General features: G+C 35.8%; 2 protein-coding genes across 2 annotated transcripts; both read left to right on the top strand.

Annotated features, from left to right (window-relative positions):
- The first annotated feature begins 2,413 nt into the window (after positions 1 to 2,413).
- Positions 2,414 to 8,757, top strand: LOC132176341 (kinesin-like protein KIN-12F). The gene is made up of 17 exons (XM_059588520.1): positions 2,414 to 2,829; positions 2,919 to 2,981; positions 3,094 to 3,219; positions 3,529 to 3,612; positions 3,725 to 3,850; positions 3,943 to 4,002; positions 4,090 to 4,143; positions 4,227 to 4,319; positions 4,452 to 4,547; positions 4,803 to 4,951; positions 5,255 to 5,404; positions 5,631 to 5,760; positions 5,862 to 6,824; positions 6,912 to 7,007; positions 7,091 to 7,174; positions 7,264 to 8,046; positions 8,233 to 8,757. The coding sequence occupies exons 1-17, from the start codon at positions 2,539 to 2,541 to the stop codon at positions 8,482 to 8,484; spliced, it is 3,600 nt and encodes a 1,199-aa protein (XP_059444503.1). The 5' UTR covers positions 2,414 to 2,538; the 3' UTR covers positions 8,485 to 8,757.
- Positions 8,758 to 9,402: 645 nt separating this feature from the next.
- LOC132175159 (chloroplastic import inner membrane translocase subunit TIM22-2) lies at positions 9,403 to 11,845 on the top strand. Its single transcript, XM_059587005.1, has 5 exons — positions 9,403 to 9,647; positions 10,406 to 10,470; positions 10,601 to 10,673; positions 10,748 to 10,801; positions 11,385 to 11,845. The coding sequence occupies exons 1-5, from the start codon at positions 9,470 to 9,472 to the stop codon at positions 11,642 to 11,644; spliced, it is 630 nt and encodes a 209-aa protein (XP_059442988.1). The 5' UTR covers positions 9,403 to 9,469; the 3' UTR covers positions 11,645 to 11,845.
- Positions 11,846 to 13,251: the final 1,406 nt, after the last annotated feature.

Raw genomic sequence — 13,251 nt, 5'->3', positions numbered from 1 at the left:
TCCAAAGTCACTAGAAACTTTACTTTATTCCCCCAAAATTAACTCCAAACGTTACCTTGTTATTTGAATTTATCTGCACAAGCATGAACAGCTTAAATACTTCAAATGCTTAAGCACGTGTGAACTGAGGCTTAAGCGTGCAGCAGATTAAGACTGGCAATGAAAAGGAAACATATATATAATATTTGGAGAAAAGAAAGATGGAAAACAGCTGGTGGCCTTTTTGAAGGTCAATTGGGCGGCTTTAATTTTTGAACAAAAGGAGGGGCCCGAAGAAACAATGCAATAGACTCTTGTGGCTTACCAGTATACTCATGAGGTGTTTGCTAATATGCTAAAGAGAGCTTTTCGGAGAAGGATTAAGGTCCCCTAGCTGCAAGGGATTGCAGGGCTACAATTTTTAAGATTTATTAGTATTAGAGAATCAGTTGGTTACACGCTAAATTTGCAAAGAGAAGAAAGGTTAAGCATAAAGTGTTCGACTGGAATCAGCCGAAGTCACTCCAATGCTTATGTTAGTACTATTGTACTGATTTCGAAAGGTAACTAGTGAAGAGAAATTATTAAAAAAAAAAAGTGTTTGGCTATTATGACGTGTACATGGCGAGTGATCCCTTTCCCTTCTCTCTATGGAGTGCTTTTTCGCCTTTCATTAGTTAAGAAGAGGGTTTATGAAATAACTGATTTGATTATGTGTCTGTACGCCTGCCCATCTTAGCCTAATTGGGTTCGATCAATTTATAGAACTTATCATAAATGGGCTTATTTGGGCTTTAACCAAATGGGCCGTAGAGGTATGCTTCCAAAGTTTTATTCTTGGGTAGACCATGTTCATTTAAAATCACCTTTCTAAATTTTACACATAAATTATAAATAGTAAAAATAAAAAAAGCTCTCTATAATGACAAATATGTTCAATTTCTGTAGGGTAAATTGTGACCGTTGTGAGTTTATAGGGTCCCTCATGGATTCATTCAGCTGGTCATCACCTAAATCGTGCCGTTGGTTTAATTAATAATCCGCTCCGACTTTTGCCCCACCGGCCACAACGGCTAGTTTTTGAATCTTATGAGGGATTAATTAATTTGTTCCTGCCTGCCTGCCTGCCTGCCTTGAACCATTCATCGATTATCCAGAAATTCTAAATACTTCAATTTTATTTGACTTTTATTTGAAGTTTACTTATTTCCCCAAAAATATTGTACGTAATTGATTGCATAAATAATGAATTAAACTTATTTTTGTTACGGATCACCAAAGTTTGAAGAAATCTTAAAAGTTCCTAATTTTAGAAATTGTTAATCCCTTTTTGTATTTGAAAACATGTTTTCCATGCTCTTTTAATTTTAGAAATGCTTCTAAATTTTAAAAAACAAAAATTATTTTTCGTGCCAATGACCACACAACAAGTTCTTACATTTCAAAAATTATTATGTTTTGTATACACATGAATATTTGAGTTAGGATCATTTTAGATTTTTGCAGGTAAATAATAGAACCCTTAAAATTGAAACTTCACGATGAACATTATTATTGAATGGAGGGGTATCCAGAATGGGTATGCTGAAAATTACGTATCCAAAGTATCTTATTTTGGGTATACGGACGGAATAACAGAATGTGTTTTCCCTCTATGTTTTGACAAAACCCTAATAGTTACGTCTAATCATTTGATTAAAGTATTCCACGGATCATGATTTTCTATAATTTCTTTAAAATTGTAGATTTTCAAATTATGTAATTTACGTTCTTTTTAGGTATCGAAATTTAAGTCCGGCCTCCCAAAAAGCTTCGTATTCACTTTTGTAGAGATTTTTTTCTTCATAAAAGCAAATGACAATTTTTTGTTTAAAGCTTTTTTTAGAACATAGAGAATAAGAACCTGATGAAAATCTACTCAATTGTAACATATCACATTTTTAATAGGTGCTATTTTTCAAGTGTTTCGATATCTAAAACCGATCAAAATTATGTAATTTGAGAATCTACTATTTCTTTCAAATTGTAAGGGATCCTAATCCATGCATAACACCTGCCCATTAGGAGTAATGCCTCAAGCGTTAATTTAAATTTTTAGCTTCACCATCAATGGGGATGAAGCTATTGAATGGGTGAAAGTATTCAAACAATTATAAATAAGTAAGATTATCTCTCTGTTTTTTGTGCATTTTGACCGTAGATTTTTTGGGTATTACTCTTGTAGCGTGTATGCAAGTAAACGTTGGAAAAATTTTGATAACTCTATCATGACGTTGAGGCTTGTTTGGGAAGAAAAAAAAAAATCAAAATTAAAAAAAAAAAAAAAAAAAAAAAGAGAGAGAGAAAGATGGGAGGGCATTTGAATAATTTCACAACATTTGAAAGATGAGAGGGCATTTGAAAACTACTAGAAGATTTAAATCCCACAATAAAGAATTCCAAATTCTCAACGGTCATATCACCATCCTCCTCCAAAACGCTCGTCTTCCACTTCCCTCTCAACCAACATTTGAATCCAAACTCTCTCTCTCTCTCTCTCTCTCTCTCTCTGAGTGAAGCATGAGGCCCAATCAGAGCACAGAGGCCACGGAGAGTCGGTTCCTGGGGACCATATCGACCTCGTCGATTCGGAAACTCCTTCCCAGATCCATCTCCAAGCGCAAATCCAACTTGTCAAACCCTAAACTCTCCAATTCCAACGCCGAGAACACTCCGCCAGCCGATCCGAACATCCCGACCACCAATATCCAGGTCTCGCATTCGGTGACCGAATTGTCACCGTCCAAATTGTCGGCTTCGGGGTACCAGATCGCTAGCGAAGCTCCGGCGCCACCCGATCTGCCAGTACAGGTAGAATTTTGAAATCACATTTTTTTTTCTCCACAAAAAGGTATTTATTTAAGAAATAGATATATAAACCTAAAAAGAAAAATTTTCAGGATGAGATTGAAGAATCGGACAATCAGTGTGAATTATTGGCACCTCTGGAGCCACCGGTAAAGGTACGGGATCTGAGCTTAGTCATGAAATTTCGATTTTCTTTTTGAATTTTAATTTTACTGTTGGGGATGATATTGATATAATATGATAATTGTTATTCTTTATCTACTATAGGTTGTAGTGAGGATCAGACCTGTTAATGAGGGGGATCGGACAGTAAAGAAGGTCTCTTCGGATACATTGTCTGTTGGGGATCGGAAATTTATGTTCGATTCAGTTATTGATTCCAATGTGAATCAGGTATGCTAATTGATCCCGGCGTTTTGATTTAATATTTATATTTCATTTAACGTTGAGTAATGCCTTGCTTGAATCCTCAAAAGAATTAGGAAATTTAGAGAAGTTTGAAGTCGTAATCTTAGATTATTTGTTATTGGAACACTTTGGATTGTGAAATTTGGATTGAGTTCAAATTTTTGAAACTACAATAACATGAATTTGAGATATAAAATTTGATTGTTCCTTCTGTTTTCATTAGCTTTCTTAGTGACCAAACGAAAGGCAAGACCCTTTTTCATTTATAAGATTTTATTTGTTGGTTCAAAACAGGAAGATGTATTCCAGTTAGTTGGAGTCCCTTTGGTGAAAAATGCTTTAGCTGGTTACAACGCTTCGATTTTGTCATATGGACAGGTAATTTATAAAATGTGTTTCATCTCTTGACATTTCCTTGGAGCAAAATGATTTCAATAGTTTATTTGTCAATGTCACTAGCAATATAGTAACTTTGCTGAATTCTCACTAGACTGGAAGTGGAAAGACATACACAATGTGGGGTCCGCCAAGCGCCATGGTTGAGGATCCCTCAAGCAGTAGTCACCAGGGCATTGTTCCTCGCATCTTCCAAATGTTATTCTCCGAGATTCAGAGAGTATGTTTTGCTTCTAAATTTTGTACTGCAAGTGAAAATAAGCAATGTCAATATGTGTTTCTTGACTGTTTGGTTTGAATTGTTATGTATAGGAGCAACAGAACTCAGAAGGAAAACAAATAAATTATCAGTGCCGTTGCTCTTTCCTTGAGGTATTTCTGAAAATCTACTAGTGATTTATGCTCTTCTTCCCTCACTTGCAGTAAGATATTTTGTCTAATTGATTTGTTTATCCACAGATATATAACGAACAAATTGGGGATTTACTAGACCCCACTCAGCGAAACCTTGAGGTAGAGACTTGCTATCCTTTATATTTTTAGATGTGTCGCTAATACTTGATTGTAATAATGGGTTTGGTAAAAAATTGTTCCAGATAAGTGATGATGCAAAAAATGGCTTGTATGTTGAGAATTTGACTGAGGAATATGTGACTAGCTTCGAGGATGTAACTCAAATCCTCATCAAGGTATGCAATACCTTTTGAGAAGCCTGCTTCTCTTCTTGCAGTGAATATATTGGCATAATTCATTGCTTTACATGGCTCAAAATTATTGTTCTTTCATGCTTTATTTGGTTAACGTGTCCACATGTGATGCAGGGACTTTCAAGTAGAAAAGTTGGAGCCACTAGCTTAAATTCTAAGAGCTCGAGGTCCCATATTGTTTTTACTTTCATCATCGAGTCCTGGTGTAAGGTATTGTTAGATATTTCCGTAAGTTATCAGTAAAATATTTTATTCTGTTAAAGAGATCGTTTGTTTGTGATAGAACTGTTCATGAAATGACTATTCCCTAGGGCCGAAGTTGGTCTTAACATTTAATGAAATCATATGAAGCTATGCATCATTGTACCCGTTATCCATGTTAGAGTCCTTGACTTGCTCTTACCGTTGTTATTATCCCTTTAATGGTTCCATTTTACATGTATTTTTTATCAACTCATGCCACAGGGAACCTCGTCAAAGTGTTTCAATAGTTCAAAAACAAGCAGAATCAGCCTTGTTGATCTTGCAGCACTTGATAGAAATAAAGTTGATGATGGGGGTAGACAAATTGTAAGGGAAGGCAAACATTTGAAGAAGTCCTTGTCACAACTTGGGTATGATGATTGATGCCATGAGCCTTAACTTATATATTTTTTTTTCTTTCTTTCATTAGATCTCTTTTTTGCAGATTACTGCTTAGATGGTGATTCTACCATTGCAATTAGTCTATTGCCCTTTTTACTTATTATGCCGAAAGTGCTATGATTGGATAACACCTTATTTCCAGTCATGCTGAACACAAATGTACAATGAAACAATGTCTTGCTAGTTATGCTTGGTTTGAATTGCTTGAGTTTGTCAACTACTTGACGTACATAGCCATGGTTCATAATCACTGTTTTCTTATATTGGTGCAGGCACTTGGTGAATATTCTTGCAAAAGGTGCTCAGTCTGGAAATTCGGGAGATATTTCATACAGAGGTTCCTGTTTAACACATTTATTGCGAGAATCACTTGGTGGCAATGCCAAACTCACAGTCATTTGTGCCATCTCCCCAGAAAACAAGTATATGACTTGAACCTTTTATTATTATTATTTTTTGTATCATAGAATCTCAGCAACAATTATGTGAACCTTTACAATGTTTACAGTTTGATGCTACATGCTAACCATTATTAGATTAAATCGTTTTCATACATAGGAATTTTAGAACATATTTTTAGCATTCTCCTGAAACAATAATTGAGGTTTGGTCTTTTTCTGAAATAAAAATTATGCTTTTTGATTGCAGAAATAGCAGTGATACACTGAGAACTCTCAGATTTGGACAGCGAGTAAAATTTATTAGAAATGAGCCGGTAATAAATGAAATTAGAGAGGACGATGTTAATGATTTGAGTGATCAAATTCGTCAGTTGAAGGTATTAAGTTTTCCTGTAGGAGCTATAATTGAAATCTTATTTCTGAGTCTGTTGCTAGCAGCAAGCTGAGGTTTAAGAAATTTTTGTTTTTTCGGTTTCAGGAGGAACTTATACGAGCGAGGTCTAATGAATGTACATCAGTGGGGAGCCAAAATGGATATTTTCAAGGACGAAATGTCTTGAATCAATTGAGAGTAAGCCTTAACCGTTCTTTGATTCTAACCCCCACAGACAATGATTCTGATGAAGAGGTAGTAAATGTTGATCAAGATGATGTTAGGGAACTTTGTCAGCATCTAGATAAGTTGCATAGTTCTGAGGAGAGTATTAGAGACACATCTGTTAATAGGGATTCCATCCAGTTTTATTCAATGGAGGAAAGCTGTGAGGCAGACCTGATGAATTCAGAAAGTGAAATTGAAGAAATCAGTATGGCCAATGATGCTTCAGAAGATAATTTTGTGAGTGCTTTCAACACCTTAACAGATGTTGATCATGCATCCAGAAAGAGCATTTCAATTAGTTCGTGCTGTCAGTCCCCAATTCTGCAAGACCCACCATTGTCTGAGTCTCCGAAAATTGGAAATATCCAAAGGAAAAGCATGAATATGTCAAGTCATTTAGCAAGTCACAACAGTGTGTCTGAAAGTTCTAAGTTCAACTTGGATGTGTTAAGACAATCACTTAAACAGAGTGAGAACATCCGATCTTCTTTGCGGTCAAGCAAGTCATGTACAGGCCCCACTGAGACCTTGGCTGCTAGCCTTCACAGAGGCTTGCAGATCATTGACTATCACCAGCGGAGCTCGGCACCAAATAAATCTTTGGTTTCCTTCTCCTTTGAGCACTTGACATTGAAACCTTGTTCAGAAGTTGATAAGGCCAATGCTTCTATTCAGACAATACCAGAAGAGAAATCATCTTTAAATGGACCATCTGCTTCTTTCCTTTGTGCATCTTGCCGACAAAGAATATCCGAGAAGGATTCCAACGACGCCCAGGATAGCTTGAAGACATGGGTTTTAGCAGTCAATGAGGCAGAGAATCCTACCCAAGTGCCTAATGTATGACAAGACTTAATTTCCGCCAAGTTTAATTAACCCTAATCTTTTTTATGCATTGTATTTAGTTTTCTGTTTCTGCTGTTCCAGGAAACTGGGAATGCTATGATAAAATCAATTAAGCGAGAGGAGCTTGAAAATGTTTGCATGGAGCAAGCTGCCAAAATTGAGCAGTTGAATCGACTGGTAATAAGAATTTTCTGACCTCTAGAAATTCTTAGGATGTTTATGATGTGGATTTTGTAATTGACAATCTGAGATTGCCGCAGGTAGAGCAATACAAACATGAGAAGGAAGAAATGCATGCTCAAGAAAGCAGTACATTTTGTCTTGAGGCTTCAAAGGATGACAAGGTCAGTAATTGTTTTCCCCTATCAAATCTCTCATTTCAAATGTTGGGAAATTCCTTCTTACGAAATTCTTGGTGTGGTGGTTTGTGCAGCTTGTGAGATGCAATTCTACTGAGAATAATCTGCCAGAGATGATAAAGGAAAAATGTGAAGTAAAGGAAGTTGTGGAACCTGGGTTTGGGAGCAGATATTTTGATCTGAATGAGAAGGAAGCACTTCTTAAGGAAATTGAAGGGTTAAAAAGCAAGTTGCAGTCATATTCTGATGCTTCTCATAACAAATCTGTTGAAAAACTAAGATCTTCTTTGTTGTCCCGATCAATCCAATTACGAAAAAGTGGTGTAGATCATCTAGATACTAAGGAAGAACTAGAGAGCGAAAGACAGAGATGGACAGAAATGGAGAGTGATTGGATTTCTTTAACTGATGAACTGAGAATTGACCTTGAATCCCACCGCCGACGTGCAGAGAAGGTGGAGATGGAGTTGACATTAGAGAAGAGGTGCACTGAAGAGTTGGATGATGCACTTCACAGATCAGTCCTTGGGCATGCTAGAATGATCGAACACTATGCTGAACTACAAGATAAGTATAATGACTTGGTTGGAAAGCATCGTGCAATTATGGAAGGGATAGCGGAGGTGAAGAAGGCAGCTGCAAAGGCAGGGAAAAAAGGTCATGGCTCTCGTTTTGCTAAATCCCTTGCTGCAGAGCTTTCTGCGTTGAGGGTGGAGAGGGAGAGGGAGAGAGAAGCGTTGAAAAAGGAGAACAAGAGTCTTAGAATTCAACTTAGAGACACTGCAGAAGCCGTTCATGCAGCTGGAGAACTCCTTGTTAGGCTGAGAGAAGCTGAACAAGCTGCATCAGTTTCAGAGGTAGCTAATTTTTGCTTTTAAATTTTTTTGATAGGCGTGTCAACATTAACTTCATTCATATACATTCATATACACTGTTAAATATACCAGCTTTAAATCCTGACCATGAAATTGAGAGAACCGGATTCCAAGTATAAATAGTTTTCTGATTCATTACTCGTGCTTTCGATTTTCACATCAATGCAGGGGAACTTTGCAAAGGTTCAAGAAGACAACGAAAAGTTAAAGAAGCAAATGGACAAGCTTAAAAGAAAACACAAGATGGAGATGATCACCATGAAGCAGTATCTTGCAGAGAGCAAATTGCCTGAATCTGCATTGCAACCACTATATCGCGAGGATTCCGACATAGCACACAACAACACAACAACCCCATATTCAGATGATGATCAAGCATGGAGAGCAGAATTTGGAGCAATATATCAAGATCACTACTAATAATATTCTCCTTTTGAAGTTAAATTCAGCCACTGAGAGTTGGAGGTGGATGTGCATTGTTGTGTGATGGGTGGGCTTGAGTCAGACCCTACTCGGGTCCAATGATTATACACAATTCATTAATGTATGTTTGGTATGCTATTGATTGAATATTTATTCTTTACTCCTGATTGTGGATGCTTCTTTGGCTACTCATGTTTGCAGCCTACTTGATAGGATTTCTTAAATTTTTGTCATTTAAAAACACATTGCTGTGGTACCTACACCTTCATCCTCATCATTATTCTACTCTGTTAACGAAGCAGTCATTCTTGAAATAATAATGCTAAAAGTTATATTTTTATTTCACCTTGCTTATGTGACAATGTTAATCAGCCATTTTTTGTTTTTTTTCTTAAAACAATGATTGGGCTGATTGGTATTGCATATTGGCAAGAAAAAAAAAAAAAAAAAATTTGTGTGGTAAAAAATGTGGCTTCTAACATTAATCCTTTTAAATTAATTGGATCAAATTTATGCATCTCTACATTGACCACATTTGATAAGCTTGGGATTTAGATGGTAAAAGGTTTTAATTTTTTTTTTTTTTTTTTTTTTTCCTTTTAAGTAGTCAACTTTGGCCAATTTTAGTTGTTCATTAGTTAAAATTATGAAGTTTAACCCGTTTAATTAAACTGGTTGCGTTAGAGTTAACTTGCACAGTCTTATACTCATACTCTAATACGATCTAAACTCACTACGTGACATAAGGGCTGTCAATTTTTAACACAACTTACATATTCAATACAAAATTAGGATATTGAGATTAAATGGGCCATTAGTGCCATCCAATTGCCATCCCTTTGGGCTTACAGCACCCACCAGGCTATACGGCGTCGTGTGTAAGATATCTAAAGATTCTATACAAATCAGATTCGATACTCGTCTAGTCGTCTGCTCAGGGATAGAGAGCGATACACAGAGAGAGCGAGAGAGAGAGAGAGTTATGGCGACGATGGATTCTTCGAAGAATGAGTCTGATACGGAGGTGGAGACCAATTCAAACCCTAATCTTAATTCTTCAGACGCATTGGTACCTGCCCCTAACCCTGGCGCTGTCTGCCTCGTTAGGTTCGCCAGCGATTCCATTGGTGGAGCCTTTATGGGCTCCATTTTCGGATATGGTCTCTCTCTCTCTTTCTCTCTCTCTCTCTAATCTTGTGGGGGGTTTTTGAATAGGATTTTGGGTTTAGTAAGATTTTTTTTTAATAATTATATTTTTTGGCTAATTTATTGGGAAATGGAATTAATTTGGTCTCATTGCTGATAGAGCTTAAATTTATGTGCTTTAAGTGGATATAATTGCAATTATGAACTTCGGTTCGTGATTTCTTTTTTATGATGGAATTTGATATTTCTTTTGATCAATATTAGGGTTGGTGTAGTTCTTGCAGACGGACTTTTGAGTGTGTGTTAGAGACATATCTGAGCTGTTAATTTTTTTTTAGCTTTTATAGTTTTAGTTTCTTTAGGTTAACTTGAAGAATGATGATACGTAATTTGGCAATTAAGTGAAATTATGTCACAAGTTCCCACTCTGAAAAGGGTCAATGGGTACATGTAATTGTATGCAAACTTAGGCTGCAGATGCTGTGGGGAGAGAAATGCACCGGATTTTGAAGGGGAGTAGTTATAGTTATGGGATTCCTGGAGGATTCCTCTTTCTAGTATTGGGTTCTGGGCTACATTAACAAGATGTTGGAAGAGGGGTGATTGGTGAAGGCAGATAGCCTTATTGGCTCGTGGTTTTTTTGTTATCATCAAGGCATAGTTGATGATCGGTTTTGTGTGTAATAAGACATTTTTTATTCTCTAAATATGTTACATAGAAGTTTAGAACCTTTTGTTTTAACTCATATGAAGGATATGATATATGTTCCAGGTGCGGGACTGGTTCAGAAGAAAGGTTTCAAAGGATCTTTTGCAGAGGCGGGATCTTCTGCTAAGGTATAAAATCCCAGAATTTCACTATAATTTTATTAACTTGATTGAATTGTTGGATAATTTTCTACTTTGGTTATGACTTATACATTGGATTTGTATTAAGGCTTCTATTTTCTGTCCTTGTCCTTCTCAGACATTTGCAGTTTTGTCTGGAGTACATAGTTTGGTTGTCTGCATTTTGAAGAGGCTGCGAGGAAAGGATGACAGTATGGTGCCTGAGAACATGTACTTTCACCTGATACATTCATTTTTCATCTAATCATGTATTATTTGTCTGCAGTTATTAATGCTGGAGTAGCAGGATGTTGCACTGGTCTTGCTCTAAGTTTTCCAGGTATCTAACAATACAGCTTGAATATTTAGTTTCAAGCAACTCATCCTTCTCTCGAAAGAATGAGCTTAGCTTTATCTTGGATAGTCTTGAATCATAATTGACTTTTATGAAGCATATTTGGCCGTATCATAGAAATTGTATTTATGTTTTTTTTTTTTGTGTGTGGATGAATCACATTGTATTTATGTTGCTGAATACATCCTCTTTCTAATTTGCTTAAATTGTACCTTTCCTTTTGAAAGAGGGCCATGTTGTTGTTGTTGCTGGGGGTGGGTGTGTGACTTTGTGTTGGGAGAGGAGGGGGTCCCTTTATGCACCTTTGTCTCCTCATCTTGTCAATCTCCCTGCTTCAAACTGTCCTTGTTGCTGTACCTACAAGTTTGAAATTCTTAGCTATGAATGGTTGGCTAATGCTAAATAGATTGCTGTTAGTTAGGGGTGGTTACTGGTTACTGACCCGGAAATTCATCGTAAAATAGAATAACAGTGTTAGTGTATGCAAATTTATAGAATTCCTAGGTACAATTTGATGTACGTGTATGATAGTAATTGAGCCTTATTTCCACTCTATATGATTCTGCAGGCGCTCCCCAGGCTCTTCTACAAAGCTGCCTCACTTTTGGGGCGTTCTCATTTGTCCTTGAAGGGCTTAACAAGCAGCAGCCAGCACTTGCACAACCATTTCCTTTAAGAAAGAAAAGTGAGCACTATCGTGTACGTCCACCTTTGTCACTGCCCCTTCAACTTCAGCTCCCTCTTCCAGATGAAATGAAAGGGGCCTTCTCCGCATTCTTCACATCCTTGAAGAACCGCAAGAGGATTGCTTTTCCCACAGCTCGCTAAGAAATTTTGGGAATTTTTTTTTTGATCGTCTGCATATCTCCTTTTTGTTGGAAAGACATGGTTATGATTTATTTAGCCTGTAGATTTGTAGTTGCAATTCTAATGTTCACTGCAAGTTCAGTTATAAATCGTTGATCCTCAAACTTAGTTTCTCGATTTGGTGGTTCAAAGTAAAATGGAGATGATTTATTTCATGGTCAATATTTTGTTATGTTATATTTCAAATTTTAAATGATGTGACAATAAATATTCAGTTAAATCTGTAAAATTTAATCTGAACCATGAAATGAAGATATGTGAAATGGAGAGGATCCACACACAATTCATATTAGATTTCAAATCTATATAAGTTGCCACATTATTTAAAATTTTTTAATGACATGACACAATGTTAGATGTAACAAAACGCAATTTTGACTGAAAAATAAATCTTCTCCATTTCATCAATTCTTAAGTGGATAGGATAATTTATTACATTACTTATGATAACCATCTATCTTGTATGATTAACCACGTTACTTATGATTAACATTTTTTTTTTTTTTTTCATTATGGCAGTTGTTTATGAACAATTGAAGAAGACATGTACTATTCATTCATCTCTTTTTCAAATTCATTATTGGATTTGTAGGACCCAGATATGGTTCTTATAGATTTAGTAGTGAAATTGAAAAAAAAAAAAGAAAAAGAAAAAAGAAATGACACCAAATACATATCTTATTTTAATCATAAGTAACCATCTATCTTGTACAACCAATTATCTTTATAAAAAGTAGAGTTTTTTTATTATTATTATTATTTTTAATTGAAAAATGTTTACTTTTCATTTTCTTGCACATCTCTTATTTATTTCCTTATAATAAATATGCAAATCTACCATTGGATATGGGAGAATCTTCCATTAAAAATGAAAGGAAAATTATGAAATAAGGAGTTATACAAAAAATAGTGATCTAACCCCCATAATTACCCGAGTATCCTATATTCCTATCCTATAAGAAGAATGAATCAAAATTAATGTTGAAGTTGTGACAACCTTTTTGGAGTGTGGCGTGAATGTAATTAATGGTTTCTACATTTGGTTGCTCAACGTCAAGGACTTCATGATTTCCTGGATTTTAATTAGATTCTGTTTGTTAATATTTTTTAGATGGTGATTTATGTCTAAAAAATGCGACATGGAGATGAAAAGTAGTTTTGACTATTTTGTGAGTGTTTATACTATGGGTTTTTGTTAATTTTTTTTTAAGAAAAAAAAAAAAAAAAACAAGAAAACCTTTACAAATACAAACATTATGTTCAATGGTCTTTCAATTAATAAGTTATAGCTAAGGGTATGTCAATTTGTGAGAGTATTTTCTCGGACTAGGCTTTTTATGGTAATTGAATATTCACATTAATTTCTTGTTAATCCCAACCCCACCTCCCCCCCCCCAAAAAAAAAGGAAAGATTTGTGGAGGAGGAGATCGGTTGAAAATCAATTGCCGCCAATTCTCCACACCAAATGAATGCCCATGCAATCCTTAAAGATTTACACTGCAGAAATCGAAAATATTATATATCTATCTATGATTACGTGCAATCTTTGTAGATTTGTCATGCTGAG

Source organism: Corylus avellana, chromosome ca3, assembly GCF_901000735.1.
Source record: "Corylus avellana chromosome ca3, CavTom2PMs-1.0".
NCBI classification, from domain to species: Eukaryota; Viridiplantae; Streptophyta; class Magnoliopsida; order Fagales; family Betulaceae; genus Corylus; species Corylus avellana.
Note: the sequence above shows the minus strand (reverse complement) of the source record. Positions and strands in the feature narration are given on the sequence as shown.

What these genes read in the sequence shown, in the direction of transcription:
- LOC132176341 (XM_059588520.1), top strand. Translation starts at nt 2,539, where the DNA reads ATGAGGCCCAATCAGAGCACAGAGGCCACGGAGAGTCGGTTCCTGGGG. An exon ending in TATTCTCCGAGATTCAGAGA is followed by an intron (nt 3,851 to 3,942) that starts GTATGTTTTGCT and finishes TGTTATGTATAG; the next exon opens with GAGCAACAGAACTCAGAAGG. An exon ending in ATCAAATTCGTCAGTTGAAG is followed by an intron (nt 5,761 to 5,861) that starts GTATTAAGTTTT and finishes TTTCGGTTTCAG; the next exon opens with GAGGAACTTATACGAGCGAG.
- LOC132175159 (XM_059587005.1), top strand. Translation starts at nt 9,470, where the DNA reads ATGGCGACGATGGATTCTTCGAAGAATGAGTCTGATACGGAGGTGGAG. An exon ending in GGGCTCCATTTTCGGATATG is followed by an intron (nt 9,648 to 10,405) that starts GTCTCTCTCTCT and finishes TATATGTTCCAG; the next exon opens with GTGCGGGACTGGTTCAGAAG. An exon ending in TCTTGCTCTAAGTTTTCCAG is followed by an intron (nt 10,802 to 11,384) that starts GTATCTAACAAT and finishes ATGATTCTGCAG; the next exon opens with GCGCTCCCCAGGCTCTTCTA.